The sequence below is a fragment of the Bubalus kerabau genome, chromosome 9, assembly GCF_029407905.1.
Source record: "Bubalus kerabau isolate K-KA32 ecotype Philippines breed swamp buffalo chromosome 9, PCC_UOA_SB_1v2, whole genome shotgun sequence".
NCBI lineage: Eukaryota > Metazoa > Chordata > Mammalia > Artiodactyla > Bovidae > Bubalus > Bubalus kerabau.
This window is the reverse complement of record NC_073632.1, coordinates 68438670-68454688: the sequence shown is the minus strand read 5'-3', so window position 1 is coordinate 68454688 and position 16019 is coordinate 68438670. Positions and strand designations below refer to the sequence as shown.

The 16019-nt window shown below is 43.2% G+C and overlaps 2 protein-coding genes across 4 annotated transcripts in view; both read right to left on the bottom strand.

Moving 5' to 3' along the window:
• Positions 1-722: 722 nt before the first annotated feature.
• On the bottom strand, positions 723-3007 carry LYRM2 (LYR motif containing 2). The gene is made up of 3 exons (XM_055535499.1): positions 2913-3007; positions 2288-2428; positions 723-1603 (listed from the first exon to the last, which is right to left on the bottom strand). The coding sequence occupies exons 1-3, from the start codon at positions 2955-2957 to the stop codon at positions 1523-1525; spliced, it is 267 nt and encodes an 88-aa protein (XP_055391474.1). The 5' UTR covers positions 2958-3007; the 3' UTR covers positions 723-1522.
• A 3241-nt stretch (positions 3008-6248) lies between these two features.
• MDN1 (midasin AAA ATPase 1) overlaps positions 6249-16019 on the bottom strand; it is a 141290-nt gene continuing 131519 nt past the window's right edge. For 2 of the 3 annotated variants that reach the window (XM_055535485.1, XM_055535487.1), the window contains exons 94-102: positions 15052-15215; positions 14265-14354; positions 13053-13168; positions 12078-12252; positions 10862-10935; positions 10658-10772; positions 9563-9626; positions 8486-8628; positions 6249-7716 (exon numbers count right to left, since the gene is read on the bottom strand). In XM_055535485.1, the coding sequence (XP_055391460.1) occupies positions 7528-7716; positions 8486-8628; positions 9563-9626; positions 10658-10772; positions 10862-10935; positions 12078-12252; positions 13053-13168; positions 14265-14354; positions 15052-15215 (1130 nt within the window). In that variant the 3' untranslated portion in view covers positions 6249-7527. The remainder of the gene's footprint in view (positions 7717-8485; positions 8629-9562; positions 9627-10657; positions 10773-10861; positions 10936-12077; positions 12253-13052; positions 13169-14264; positions 14355-15051; positions 15216-16019) is intronic. The other variant, XM_055535486.1, reaches the window with a different exon arrangement.

The window sequence follows — 16019 nt, the reverse complement described above, 5'->3', positions numbered from 1 at the left end:
CTAAAGTACATCTAGATAAAAACTGGCTCATGCAAGCATTTGAAATGTCCACATTCCCCTGTGGAAGAGTATTCAGAATTATTTTGTCTTGTGGCCTCTGAAGCTGTGGGAGGCAAAGGTGGGCCTTGGGATGCAGGTTACTGATAAACCACCACAGGTTCACACGGCTTTATCATCCTGCACAAGTTCTCCATCTTTCAGGTGCTGCTCAGATTCTTGGGTTAGATCTGTTCTGTAGATGAACTGCCAATCCCAGCCTCTTCCGTGAGCTTTCACGTTCACTGAATTAAACGTCTGGTTTCTTTCAAGGGTCCTGAAGTCAACTTTATATCCAGTGTATTCTTTAGACTGCTTTTTCCTGTTACCAGGGCAGAATCTAATGCACCGAGAAGCTTCCTGAATGATTTACTTTCCACATGGCTGTTAAGGTAACTGTATTTGTTTCATCCAGAAACTGCCTCTTCTTTTTGGAAGGTTCATTAAGTTTCTCTTTCTCCTCTTTCCAACAAAGTTCTAGATTCCCTGTGGTGATCTCTTCCGAGTCCTCTGAGTATCAGATATGATACATCTTAATGACATGCCTCAACAAACCCTGAGGGATAACACAGACTTTCCAAGGAAGCTCCAGACTGTCTCTGAGGTCAGTACACCTCTAGCCCTACACCTCACAGTTTTTAAAAACAGCTTTACTGATTGACACAAAAAAAATCGGGGGGAGGGGGTGGTGGTGGAATGGCTTTATTGAGAGATAATTTGCATACATGTAAAATGTACAATTCAATAGATTTTAGTATATTGAGTTGTGCGTTCATATAAATGCAATCAGACAATATGTAATCTTTTATGATTGGCCTCTTAATAATGTTTTCAAGATTCATTCAGGTGTAGCATGTATCAGTACTTCATTCCTTTTTGTTTGCTAAATAATATTTTATTGTATGGGTATATCACATTTTACTTAGTCCTTAATCAGTTGATAGGCATTTGGATTGTCTACTTTGTGGCTCTTATGAATAATGCTGTTTTACCCTTTGGGCATCTGGACAGTCTGTTTCCAAAGTGGCTGCACAATTTTATAGTCCCACCAGCCATGTATAAGGGTTCCAATTTCTGTCCTCACAAACATTTGCAGTTACCTCCCTTTTTAATTACAGTCATCCTAGTAGATGTGAATAGCATCTCTTGGTGGTTTTGATTTGCATTTCCTTGATGATTGATTAATGGTGTTGAACATCTTTTTTATGTGCTGACTATCTGTTGTACTGATTTTTGCTTCTTATAAAATACTGCTGACACATCCAAAAACATTTTCAAAATACGGGGTGTGTTTTTCCGTGCTAAGACAATTCTTTTGATGCACTTTTCTTGGCTTTCTCTCTGATATGCTATGCTCCATGTTCTGATATTTTGCTCAAGGGTTCTACATATAAACAGTTTCACTTGGCTTTGGGCTGCCCATAATTGAGCCTAAGCTCAACTAAACACATGGAGACTTTGAAAACCTTTCAGAACAATGCTGTAGTTAAGATCTGGCCAAAGCAAGTGTTTTTTCTAACTCTTTGAGCTGCATATTGCCTTGAGTAATCATCATCCGGACTGTATCCTGTAGAAGAAAGTGAAATCTGGTCAGTTTTAATTGGTAGAACAAGGTACAGCTCTACCATTTCATCTGTTAAAATTAAGAATTAACACTGAGAACTGGAACTGCTGTACTTTAGGAAAGCCCAGAATTAACAATCAGGGGTATACAATTGTCTGACATGCTTTCATATATCCCAAACATACTTCCCAGACTACCATGCTGTAATATTTATCTTTGTGTGTGTGTGCATACAGATATTTGGTTTAACAGAAAAGTTGGGTGATGCCACTGTAGAGTGTAGATAGAACAAACACTGTAAAATTAAAATACCAGTTAAGTGAAAAATCAGTGACATTGAGAGCAATGATCAAGATATATCATTTCAGTGACATAGTCCAAGACAGCTACTAATTTATTAAAAAAAGCTCACTAATCAAGCATCCCAGGTGGCACTAGTGGTAAAGAACCCGCCTGCCAATGCAGGTGACCTAAGAGATGCGGGTTTGACCCCTGGGTTGGGAAGATCCCCTGGAGGGAGGGAGGGCATGGCAACCAACTCCAGTGTTCTTGCCTGTAGAATCCCATGGACAGAGGAGCCTGGTGGTATTTCAGTAGATATTCCAAGATACCGTATAGACTTTTTTTAAAAAAACGAATCAGTACAAAAGGGTCAGGGTCTTCCCTCACTAGTGATCTTGGTCTCACCTCTTCCGTGGCACTTTTGTTTCTTTTGAATTCTTCTCTTGCCCAGTCCTTCAGGTATTTGCGATCAGAATCATTTGGAACTTGCCGAATTGCCTGCAAAATCCTTCTGTAGAGGAGGAGAACTTGCTGCCTTCTCATGAACTGTACAGGAGAGAAGAAATAGCAATTACAGCTGCACAACTGTCAAGTTCAGTGGGTTCTTTTCTCTTTGGTCCTCAATTTTGAAAAGAGGAAAGAAAACCATTTTTTCCCCTAAGAAAACGGCAAGAAATTTACTTGGACTGTTTACTCATTTGTCAAATACAGGATCCTTTAAAGAGTACAAGCGACAGAGGAGTCTTTATAGTGTGTCACCAGGCACTGAGGTACCCGGGCTAGAGATCCAGACCTCAGCCAAGCCTCTCGCCTCAGCGACCGGAGAGCAGCCCCGGCCCGCAGCGCCTTCCGTCCTCAAAGGCGCGAAGCCCCGCCCCCCAGCCCGAGCCAATCAGAGTGCGGCGCGCATAGGGGCTTCCTCCCCAGTCGTCCCTCAGTCCCACTCTATAGGATGGGTGGAGGAAGCGGTCGAGAATCGAGCTCAGACCCAGAAAAGCTGCCCTAAGAGGCCCGCGGGAACAGCTGGTACCTGCTTGAGTGTTAGTGTTGCTGGGGGCAAGCGGGAAGTGGCCATGTCGTCCTGACAGCGCGGTTCGCCAAAGCCCGGGCGCGCAGGAGCGGAAGTGGGGGGGGGGGGTGACGGGGCGGGGCGAACTCGGTTTCCTCGGAGACGGCCTGCAGCGTGTGCGCCCCCTGAAGAACCACGCAGTCTATTGGTCGAAACTAAAGCCCGAGACAGTTTCTCTTTGTCTTAGCCTGTTTTCTTATCAGAGAAATGGGATAACAGTTCCTGCGTACTAGATTGTTGTGAAAATGAAATAATGGTGAGGCATTTAGCACAGTTCTCGACACGTGTTTGTTCTATTAAATGAAAGTTAAGGGTTTTGGTGGTGAAGGAAGAAAACTATTCCTTTTGAGATTTAGTGTATATAGCTAAAATTACTACAATTGTAATTGTTAATTTCTGAGTTTGTGTTCTCTTCTCGTTTTTGCCCTGCTCTTTTCTGTTGCGTTTTTCCTGGTGCTGTAGTCTTCACGATCGTCATTAGTTACAAGGTTTTAGGTGGTTGTCCCATTGCAGTTTTGAGAACTTTGTATCACTAGTAATGAGGAAACGAATATCCCTACACCTTAAGCTTTTATTTCCCTATACTTGTTTTTATTCTCCCTCGACTGAAGCGACTTAGCAGCAGTACACTCTGTAGGCTCTTGGCGTGTATTAACTGTAAGAGGTTAGGGAATCCCTCCTACTTCCGAATTAAAATACGGCCTTAAATGTTCAGTAGTTAACGGTTCGTTCCCTGAGCATCTCCACTTGATTTGCTTGCTTGGAATCCTTCTAGTTGTATACTTCAGTGTGTGTGTGAATCCTTTCCCTAGTTGTGTACTTCACTGTGTGTGTATCCTTCTCCTAGTTGTGTACTTTGTGTGTGTGTGTGTACCCGCCTGTTTCCTCATCTCTAAAGTGAACTGATAGCATCTGCCAGAGTTGTTATTGTAGTATTGTATGTAGTGCACTGAGAACAGAACCTAGCACATGTAAGCACCCTAATGGCTATTACCAGGCATTGTGTGAATGATGTTGATGCTATAACCCACCCTTTTTCAATCCCATGGGCTGTAGGCCACCAGGCTCCTCTGCCCATGTCATTTCCTCCGCAAGAATACTGGGGTGGGTTGCCATTTGCTCCAGGGGATCTTCTTGACCCAGGGATCAAACCCGAGTCTCCTGCATGCAGGCAACGCCTGAAAACTTATCTAATTAGCAATTCATTTTTTTTTCCCTTTTAACTATTAGTGAAATATCCCTTGTCACTTTCAGTTACACTTATTTTGTCAATTATGACGACTTTGGTCCCTTTATGATGACCTAGACTTTTAATTTTATATGCAGCTTGCCATATTTAAAAAAGTTTGATCCTTTTAATAGAGCTTTAAGTCTCTATACATTGCATTTTATTTTGATTCATCTTCTCCCTTTAATTCTTAAAAATTTTTCATTGTTCATGTTTAAAATATTTACTCCACCTAGAATTTTGTTTTATAGCATATTGGGGATATAAGTTCTTTTCCAGTTGTAAACTATAGTTTCAGCACCATTTATTAACCATTCATTCATCTTCCTGCGAAGAAGGCAATGGTACCCCACTCCAGTACTCTTGCCTGGAGAATCCCATGGACGGAGGTGCCTGGTGGGCTGCAGTCCAAGGGGTCACTAAGAGTTGGACATGACTGAGTGACTTCACTTTCACTTTTCACTTTCATGCATTGGAGAAGGAAATGGCAACCCACTCCAGTGTTCTTGTCTGGAGAATCCCAGGGACAGGGGAGCCTGGTGGGCTGCCATCTATGTGGTCACACAGAGTCAGACACGACTGAATTGACTTAGCAGCAGCAGCAGCATCTTCCTGGGCTTTGTGATGGTCTTGGTAAATTCTTTTAGGGTCTGAATAACCCCTACAGCTATTTCATCCAGGTTTTTGTTGTGTTTTCATTAAGCAGTAATACTATCCTGTAGTATCTTGGAAGTGTCTATTTGTCTATGACCTTTAGAAATGTTTTGTCATTTTCCTTTAAATCATCTTAGAATCTTAATCTATAAAGTAACATGAGAACAGACATTTTTATACTATTTCTTCTTTTCATCCAGAAACATTCCCTTATGCCAGACACTGGTAATGCTGTCCTGAGTCATATATGCCTTCTGTTCTCAGAATCACTCTTAGGGTAGGAAGACATAAGTCTAAGGTAGTATTATAGATGCTGTCAAGGCTCCTACCATGGGAGCACATTCTTCTTCCAGGCCTTATCTGAACTAAGTGTTCATCAGAAAGGCAAAGTGGGTAAGAGAATTCCAGACAAAGAACACATGGAACACTGGCAGATTCTAGGGCTCCTGTGGTTTGTTGTGAGCAGATCAAATAGTGTGGTGGGGATGCTGGGAGAGAAGACAAGGGAGCTAGGTCAAGAAACAACAAATAGTACCTTCTTCACAGGAATTCAGAAAGATCTCCAAGGATGCTGTATGATGGAGTGAAGCTGGCATGGTGATTAGTAGTTTGAGCTACATTTTAAAAGAGATCCAGCTGCAGTACAGTACAGAGGAAAGCAAAAGGGAAGGGGCAGAATAAGATAAATGTCTAGAAGTAAGACCTGACAAGATTTGGGGTTTGGATAGAGATGGGAGGGGAAAGTGAGGCAGCTGGAAAGGCTGAGTTCCACGTGAGAGAGTGAGTGAGCAAGCATCCACAGTAGCCGCTTCTCAGTGACTCAGGCATGTCACGCTTCCTAATCACCCCCTCAGTTCCTGTGTCTGCTGCTGTGCTTCCTGAGCTTTTCCCATCACAGCACAAACTGAAAATGGCACTCCTCAGTAACCTGCTTACTCAAATTCTTCTGTGCCACCTTGTTAGCTATTCTAGGGCCAGGGGAATCACTCATGTTGGTATGCCAACTGGGATGCTCCAGCTTAGCCGGTCTTGTCAATTAAAGGGCGATGATGGACTGCGTCACAGTCATAATGTTGGTGTTACCTCCCTGCAGGAAGGCTAAACTTCCTGCCCCACAGAGGCCTTTGGCTAGTGATACATCTCTTCCACTCAGAACTCATCTTGGAGTAGTGCCCTTACAAGCCACTGTGTGCGTCCACCATCCTGCCCTTCTTCTGCCCTGAGGCCAGCATGCTGAGGCTCACCCACCACAGACATGAACACAAGAAACAGACCCTGGGGCTGTTTGAGGTAAGCCACTGAGTTGCAGGGTCACGACACACAGCATCAACTAGTGACAGCTGCCTGATCCAGCAGTCAAGACCCTCCGCACACCTTTTACACTCTTGTCATATTCCATTAAGAATGGTCATAAGTGACATCAACCATGGTATACTTTTTAATACTTTTCAGAATACAAGCTGCATAGCTTTTTAGAATAAAAAAATGATATAACCTCAGGTACATGCTTTAGGACACTTGGTTAAACAACAACAAGCAATCTGTGTCTTTGAGGACCACCTCAGAAGGGTGGCACACTTCACAGTGTAACTGTAACACACATGGAGATGGACGATTACATCCTGGCATGTTGTCTACAAAAGGACATTTGGACAGGCAGAACTTAAATAGAACACAGCACAGTTTCAAGTATTCAAGCACTGCTTTTTGGCCAAGTAAATAAAAAACTGCTGAAAAACCGCTGGTGGATTTCTGACTGGGAAAAGAGGTTTGGCTGCTCAGTTCTTTTGACACAGCACTTCTTTTCCAGGATGAGCCTGGCTCAGTTCAGCTTGAAAGCAATATGAGGAATGATTCTTCCTCTTAACTGTTAAGAAAAATGAACTAAAGAAATAAATTACTACAACAGGAACTGTGGCATTGAGAGAATGGAATAAACAAAGGGAAAATCATCTTTCCATCATTGCATAGTCTCCCGAAGCAGCAAAGGTGAAGGAGCACAGGGAAAAGCCCCTTCCTTCATACACGACCCGAGGGTCATTCTCTGAGGATCTGAGCTCCCATAATGTCTGGTTGCTTTATGAGAACACACGCAGCATGAGGTTCCTCCCCTTGGAGAGAAGGTAGTTCCTTTCACAAGAAGCATGGTAAGAAAATACACTGACTCTCTAAAAATAAACTGGAGCTGTCTCAGCCATTTGACAGCTTTTGGGTACACACTGCGGACTTAGCAAGGCTAAGCCATAGGGCAGGGTCAAAAGGGAGACTCCCTTTATTCAGTCCTTTGTCCAGAGGTCTGGCACAGTCCCATGTTCCCGGCAGCATCTCCTCGAGGTGGTGTCCAGAGTCCCTGTGAAGGGAAAAGGCAGCTGGGCCCAAGGGTGGGGTGCAGCCTCCTCTTGGGCCAGGGCTGCCCCAGGTATGAGACTCCTGCTGCTGTTCCTTCACCACCCCAGGTTTGTTATAAGAACCGGAGCCCAGGCACAGCAGGGAGCACGAAGGCCCTGAAATAGAAACTTACGTTGCGATAATTTTTTGTAGCTATTGGGTGAATGTTTATAAATCAGGTCTAAGATAAAATACCATTTTCAAGCTAGGAGTTCAGAAACAGTTCTCCAGAAGGGAGCTCCTGGCAAGCAGTGTGACATTCTGAGCGCAGTTAAAAGCCTCACTTGGGACTGTGTTCCTCCTGCTCTATGGGTGGTCAGAGGCTGTCACCAGCTCAAACCACTGCCTGAGAGCATCGCTGAGCGTCTCGGGAAGTGCGTTCACGTCGCGGAGAATTATGTAAAACGGGAATGGGAACTCTTCCATGTACGATCGGATTTCAGGCATTTCTCCAGGCCCTTTAAATATCGGTACCTTAATGTCCAAGATAGAATCCTGGCAACAGAAAACATTTTGAAGAGAAAAATTAAATCAGCTCTTTTATGATCTCTTTTGCAGACAACAGGTTCCTGCATATAAAAGTAGCTCTTATTAAGGAAGAGGCAGATCTCTTTCTGAGTATCCTTTCCAGGAGAATGGACACCGAAAGGGAGGGAAAGGGGTAGATGAACAAACCTGATTGCCCTACGATGGTGTTTCCTATTCTATACTTGGAATAATTCACGTTAAGTCTTCAACTTGCTATTTAGGCCTTAATGTGACCTGGAGAGATGGGACTTCCCCTGGAACAGAACTGCCTATCCTTTCTGGAGCCACTGATGCTTGCTCCTCTGAGGAGGGCACTGCTGAGATACAAGTACCCAGGAAGGGCTGGCTATGTTTCCAGCGGACAAGGCCTGTCACAAAGGCTGCAATGTCTGTGGTGACGCTGTGCAGAGGGAGATGACCCATCAGAGCGCCAGTCATCACAGTGAGTGGTTCAGAGGATGGTCTCTAGTAGGTGTGGCTTCTGAGTTGTTACCTACAACCTCTCCGTGTTTGTCCTTTGCTGCAGAGTGGGAATAACCATGCCTACATCACCGAGTCATTGCGCAATTATATGCGAACATAACTGTAAGATGCCTCAAACAGCGCCCTTTAGGATGCCACGAGTGTTAGAGGAGTTCTCGGTATGATGGTGAGACGCAGGCCATTTTTCAGATAGAACAGCTTGGAGGGAATTCTCACTTTATCTCCATAAAATTAGCTGTTAGTAGTCACTCACCCGTGAACTGGGATTGTCCAACACAACAAAAATAACAAAGATGTTAGCGTTCCGGGCGGCCTGAACTGCTGCTAGGACTCTGTCTTTGCCCTCAAGGAAAAGGCCGCGTCCATCAGAGACCACCAGGAGGAGCTGGGCGATTTCTGGAGAGAAACACATAGGAGGAGGGGAAAACTCAAACAAGAACTACCATGGTAAGACAGATTAGGCAGGCTTTCTCTGAACTAGTAAAACCAAACAGCTCTGCAGCTGATGAATTCTGGCACAGAGGGTCTCCAATTAGATCTATTACTTTGAATGTGTGAGGCAGAGACAAAGCTGTGCAAACACTTCTGTCAATAAAACAATTTCCCAATAGTGTTTTGGGGATATGTCACATTTAGATCAACTTTGTTGTAGAACAACAACTGAGAATGAAAACACATGTTTATGGATATAAAGTATACAAAGAGCAGTCCTGAGCAGACCACTAGAAGAAAGTACCCAAATCAGAAAGGTGGAACTGTATCTTTCAGATTTCTGTCAATTTCCTGTACCTAAATTCTATGTTTTTTTTTTCCTTCAAATTGATTCATTTAAACAAAACTTAAATAGACTAGACCTCTAAAATGAAGAGTGAATAAAAATGTTTAAAAATTTTTAGCACATTATATTTTCAGTGAAAATTAGCAAGTGTTGAGAGGCGTGAATGACCTGCTTCAACAGGTACAATCAGAATGGAGGATTTAGGAAAGGGTTAGAACTGGTGTGCTGCAAAAGCCCCAATCACGGAAGGATTACCTGGTTTCTAAATTACATCGTCCTCTGCTTTCCTTTGTTACTAAAATATTATAGAATACTCTTTACATTTAATATTCCACACACCGTGCTCCTTCCTTTCACAAGTGAACTCAAATCTACCAAATAAAAAATTGCATGAATGTTTAATACCTACCATCATCCCCTGTTCATGTCTTTTCCTATAGAGCATACACTTGCAAATACGGTGATGAGTACACTGAAGTGAGACAAACAATTTGCAAATAATACAGAAACAGAAAAGTGTTTTGTTAACAAAGACCAAAGAACACAGCTTACCTAGACTGACGTTTTGAGAGAGTTGCTGAGCGGCTGCAAACATGTTGGCTACGGACTCTAGAAACTAAACCAAAACCAGAAATAGACAATTAGAAAACTATTTAACTCTTTCCATTGTCACAGAGACTGAAATTACATCTGGCCCTTAAGTGATCATCTCAAATCTATAGGAACCAAACTGTCCCTTCCAGTCACCCGCAAAGGACTGACAAGCCTTGCCCTTGGCATTTACCTTGGGTGCTGGCATTTCAAGCCTAGACCTGTATCCCTGGCATATACCCCACTAGTGTTCTACTAGAAACCCCAAAGGGGGGAAAAAACCCACTTAACTCTGGGGGACAGGAAGTCAGTAACTCCCCAAATGAACCAAAGAGCTGTCTTTCAAGAAAGGACAATAACTGAGCAAAAAAGGGCAAAAAACCCCTCACAACATGTGCATAAGAAAGGAAGTTAAATTAAGATAGGAATCAGGAGAGAATTCCTATCCCACACTGTTCTGAACTCACGCCACCCTGAGCAAGTCACTAGCTTTATTTCACATCACTTCTCTAGGCTAAATGGTGGAGAGAAATGGGCCTTGACCCACTTGATAAGCGTACTGGGAGGTGGTTCATTTTCCTAAAATGCTCCAAACTGCTCAAAAAAAGTAGGGAGCCAAAAACTCAATGATGCAAAGTGAAATGATCTTTGAGTAACAGAAAAAGAGGTCACATTGTATTTAATAATGGAAGCCAAAGGAGATTTTATTCCAGTGGTACACAATCTGAGGTTTAGGACTATTCTCTATTGTAAATTTTACCATATTAGGGAGGAGAGAGTCCTAAAAATTATGTTTTTCCTATACCAGAAAAAAAGGGGCTTCCCTTGTGGCTCAGCTGGTAGAGAAACTGCCAGCAATGCAGGAGACCTAGGTTCGATCCCTGGGTTGGGACGATTCCCCTGGAGAAAGGAAAGGCTACCCACTCCAGTATTCTGGCCTAGAGAATTCCACGGACTGCATAGCCCATGGGGTTGCAAAGAGTTGGACAAGGCTGAGCGACTTCCACTTTCATACCAGAAAATAACTTCAGAAGACATGTGATCTCATCAACTTACCTGAGCAATCTTGGTTTTCTTTTGCTGGAATTTGCAGAGCCGCAGAATCTGGGACCCTGAGTAGTCACTGAACTGTTCGTGGAATGGATGTAATAGTTTTACAGACTCTCCAAAACTTGGAGGAGAAAAACCAAACAATGGGAATTACCTTTTGTCACAGCAAAAAAGGTTGGGTTTCCCAAAGGGATTAAAAGGCACCTTTACCTGCATACTGCAATCTGACCGACTTCCAGAAGGGTTAGAGCATTTCCAATCACGGCCAAAGACTCAAAGGCAAGCTGTAAAACAGAAAACGGAGGGTTGAAGGCATCAGGGTATTCTTGACACCAATGCCTTTCAACTCTTTATACGACGAGTCCCACAGGAAATGCTATTTCTTTGGTATGGCACACAGAGGAACACTATCAATATGGCTGTTCACCAACTGGGAGGCCTTGGTAGTCTTCGGCCCTGGCTAATGCCACAGGCACCAAAACCCAGTATCCGTTATAGTAGTAGGAAAGGTCTGCTTTAGCATTACCCAGTAAAAGTGATCTCCGGAAACTTGGTCCACAAATTATGGTTTCCCCCTGCTTTTTTGACTACATAATCTCTCATGGATAAAAGATTTTATTAGCCTATTTATTCTAATCTATGCACACATGATGGTATAGTTTTAGAATTTAAATTCAACTGAAAAGAAGATGATATTTATAGCAACTAACACCTACTGAACATGTATCAAGTACCTGGCACTGAACCGAGTGCTCTATATATGTTATTTCATTTAGTCTTCATAACTATGAGTTTGAGTTAAGTATTGTTATAATCCTTTTTTAAGAAGTAAAATTACCTGCCCAAAGTCATGTACTAAGTGGGGAGTTGAGACTTGAACCCAGGTTTAGATGGTATGCTTTTGTTTCCCAGTAAAGTGTATGTACAGACTTTAGGTTACTCACTGGCTCATGCTGGGTATCACTGCGGAACCTCCCACCACTCTCCATGTCCATGACGGTGGGTGGGGTTGTAGGGAACTCTACCCAGGCTCCTAAGCCCTGTTAATACTGACAGAACACTAACTCTACATAGACTTAAAGAAATGTATACTGAAGACTTTTTCTTAGAAAAATCAGAGATATTCAGATACTAAATTGTGCATGGTCTAAAACAGTACAGTGCGTCATGTTTTGTGGAAAATAAACACTGTCGGACTGACTCACCCTGCAGCTAGACAGCTGCACAGCAAGGCTAAGAAATACAATAATCTAAAAGATCTACAGTCTAAGAGACCACAGTCTTAGGGACATCCTGAAATTGCTTTCGAACTGTTTAACGTTTAGGTCTTCTCAAATATGGTCTCACATTCTCAGAACTGACTGGTATTCCACAGTGCTTTCTGCCCGGTGGCCCATCAAACCGTCACGGCACCGCTACTCCTTACCTGTTTGGTGTGGTTGTCCACCATGCTGGAAGAGTCATCGATAGCCAGACAGATTTGATACTGCCGTTTGCTAGGCTTGGTTCTTCGAAGCCAAATCTTGTCTTTCCGAAACTGGCTGGCAATGTATGGAATAACCTTCCGCATGTTCAGTCGCTTCCCAGTTCGATAGTCCCCTCTATTAAATTTAACCAAACAGAACAAAGATTAGAGCTAAAAGCACAGTAACAGTACCCGACAGCCAATTACACCAAATAACCAGTATCCTGGCACAATGAAGTATTACTGTCAACTGAGACTGCCGGGATCTTCTTGATCAGCAGCAAACAGATATGTATGTGGCAATAATGATTAGGTCCTTTTAGAAAATGTAAAACACTTTTTAAAAAGGAAAAAAAAATATGTTTGCATTGACTGTTAAGTGTTGGATTCTCTTTTCTGTTCTAAAACTCTTGATTTTGGACACCCCTTTGGACTTCTCTGGTGGCTCAGATGGTAAAGCGTCTGTCTACAACACGGGAGACCTGGGTTTGAGCCCTGGGTTGGGAAGATCCCCTGGAGAAGGAAATGGCAACCCACTCCAGTACTACTGCTTGGGAAATCCCATGGACAGAGGACCTCGGTAGGCTACAGTCTATGGGGTCGCAAAGAGTCGGACACAACTGAGCAACTTCACTTTCACTTTGGAAAGATCTAGGTGAGTGATGCGTGCAGCGAGTGAGTGACCCAACATGTAGAGGGTGAGCAGCACACCCTGCCAACGTTCAGCCAGTCTCCTCATCTGATTAACTAGTCACAGAAGCTTCTCTGTAGAGACAACAACATGGCAACAAGGTAAGGACGCCACACTGGTGCCTGTGCAGCAGGAATGGCCACCTAGACGCCAGCACCACAGCTGGCCGGTGCTAGGCGCAGCAGGAAAGGCGACGCTGGCATCTCCTCAGGGCGCCACGAGTGCCTCCAGTGCAGAAGACTTACTTCAGCTTGGCGGCCTGGGTTGGCTCCAGTATGAGACGAAGCTGTTCACACAGCTGTTGTGACAGAGGCGCAGTTAAGACCAGGTAACTCTGCCACATCTCCGCTGCGGCCTTCTCCTGTGACAACAATGTGCAAGGTGCCTTTAGAATGTCAGAGCCAGGCAAGGTCATTACAGCAAGACCAGGGCTTGAAGCAAAGCAGAAGAAAACAACTTGCTTCTCTCGGCAAGCTGATTCACTTGGTTTAAAATGTCTCCTCTTTCACCAAAGCCACTAATTCACAGTTCCAATGCGAAAGAATGAAATTTCAATAAGGCAGTAAAAGATTGGAATTCATGACCAGATCAGTGCCTTATTCACATCTCCTATGAGGGGTATATAATGTGTACCCTTCACATGGAGAGGGAGCTGTGATGGTTTATTTTGGTGTCAGGAGATCCAGCCACTTAAATCATGGGTTCTCAGGGTCTCGTTTCAAAAGCAAAAGTGACAAGGGCAAACCTCTCAAGTAACACCCTTAACAGTGTGCTTATTTCCTGGGTACAAAGCTCCATTTTTTTTTTAGGCCAATTATGGCACAGCAATCATTACATACATGTGATGAGAATGAAGACAGATCGATTTGTGTATACATATATACAATGAATTTAGGGCGCAAGCTCACTAAAAAGGAAACTCTCGGTTAATCCACACTTCCACTTTACGCCAGCTGGCAGTGTTCCTGGTGGTCTATTCAGACAGTGACATAGTATTAGACTTTTGTCCCACATCTCAACCACTGTCACCTCTATTATTTCCATTACAGAGTGAGGAATGGAAGTTAAAAAATGAAACATCAGTTTTTGTTTTAATTAAGCTGTACATCTAGTGGCAAAGCAGGCTTTAAAATTATATTCTTCATATACTGGACTTCCCTAGTGGCTTAGACGGTAAAGCGTCTGTCTACAATGCGGGAGACCTGGGTTCAATCCCTGGGTCAGGAAGATCCCCTGGAGAAGGAAATGGCAATCCACTCCAGTACTACTGCCTGGAAAATCCCATGGACAGAGGAGCCTGGTAGGCTACAGTCCATGGGGTCGCAAAGAGTCGGACACGACTGAGCCACTTCACTTTCCACTTTCCTTTCCTTTCCCAAGGTAACTGGAGTTAAGAACCTATTAAGTTTGCTGCATCTTAGAAAGTCAAGCTATTTAGTGAAAGACCAGTGACTTACTTCTTCTGGGTTTCCAGATTCATGTGGCTGCCATGTTTCCAGCTGTCTCTCCAGCTCCTGTCTTAGCTCATTGACATCTTTTAAGAAGGGCTAAGAGGGAAAAGTCACAGATAGAGGAGACCCAGGTTGGAATCACTAATTCATTATCCTTGGTTGCCTTCTTCCCTGCAGTATGAACTCCCACAGAGATGCAAAACTTGAGCAAATTTAATGGCACAAAAGATGCCAGACAACTATTCTTCTCCTTCCCATTTTTTTGAGGGTAAGATGGAAAAAGGAAATTCTGAACATTAATAAATCCCAAAGTACCCAGGAAGGTATCAATAACAGAAATGTTCTTTGATTAATCTAGACTACCATTAAGTCAAACAGTTTGGGAAAACTCAGTTAATTGGTTCTTCCTACATGAAAGCATTAAGTCAAAGATGCTTACTGCTTAACCAACATAAACTTAACTGACCTGCAGGCTCCCAACACAAGGCTGGTGAATGTTGAGAAGAGGGCCAGGCCCCCCACCGTGGCCAGGTAAGGACACAGACCTCCCACAGTGACTCTAGGATTGGCTGTTCGAAGTGTGTTACCTGCTCAGAGAGGTGCTCACACACCTGCCCAGTGTGTTACTTGACACACTCAGAAGTATGTCATACCAACAGTACTCCTTGAAAGATTGATACGATATGAAGCCCCCAAACAACCAGATGCTTATAAAGTTTTTAAGAATTAAAGGCAACTTATAATTCCATATTGTCAACTTATTAAAGTGGTGATCTGTTAAAAGTTTTAGGACCTGGAAAATCGTGTCCACAAGTAACTGATGGGCTGTGTGAATGGTGGAATCTCGGCTTCTCTCTGGTTTCTCATTCTCTGTTTCCTCGTGTGATGGGTCTGTCCTGGGGTGTTGGTCTTCCTCTGATTTAACAGTTTGGGTCTCCATCTCCATCTCTTCAGAGCCTGTTCTCACACAAGGACCGAGTTTTACTTACCATAACATCAGAATGAAGACTGAGCCTTCAGTCACATGTCAATCTTACAGTCGCTCAGACCTCCAGGCACATTAACATGTCAGCTCCCTGTGTTCTTTCTCTCTGAGACAGTCATTGCCAATTCGCACTCCCTTAACTCCCCTCTATCCCCACCCTGTTGTGTTCTGGGGAGGGGAAAGTAGGGGAAACTGTTTAACCCTGACAAGCCTTGTAGAACTGTGTGATTCATTAAACTGTGTGCATGCAGAACACTGATAAAAATTAAAATCATGGTTCCATCTTATAGATGAGGAAGCTGTGGCAAAGACAAATAATTTGCCTCCACCTATAAAGTAAGTAAGACAAAGTCTGGATTTGAATCAAGGAAGATCTAATCACAGAGCTATGTCTTTACTGTCACATAATGGCAGTCTGTGATCCTAACGCCCCTGAGAAGAAGCAAGCAGAAGCAGCAGTTGTTGAATTTAGCAGGTTATTTTGAATTTGCATTTATTTCATTGCTGATGTTCTCTTTCCATGTGTGTTGAATACATTAAAAAAAAATGAACTGCCTGGTAATAGCACTTGGGGTCGGTTATGAAATGGAACAGTTATAAAATGTAAGAAGTTAGTGTTACTTTCTCACATGCATTTCCCTAGTTCTTTAAACGTTTTATTGCATTTTATGCTAACATTGCATATTTTATAATTAAAAATACTGTTTCTCTAGTAATCAAGAATCTCTTCTGGTTATAACTGGAGTATGTGCACTGTTCTGTTTTCTTCTACGTAT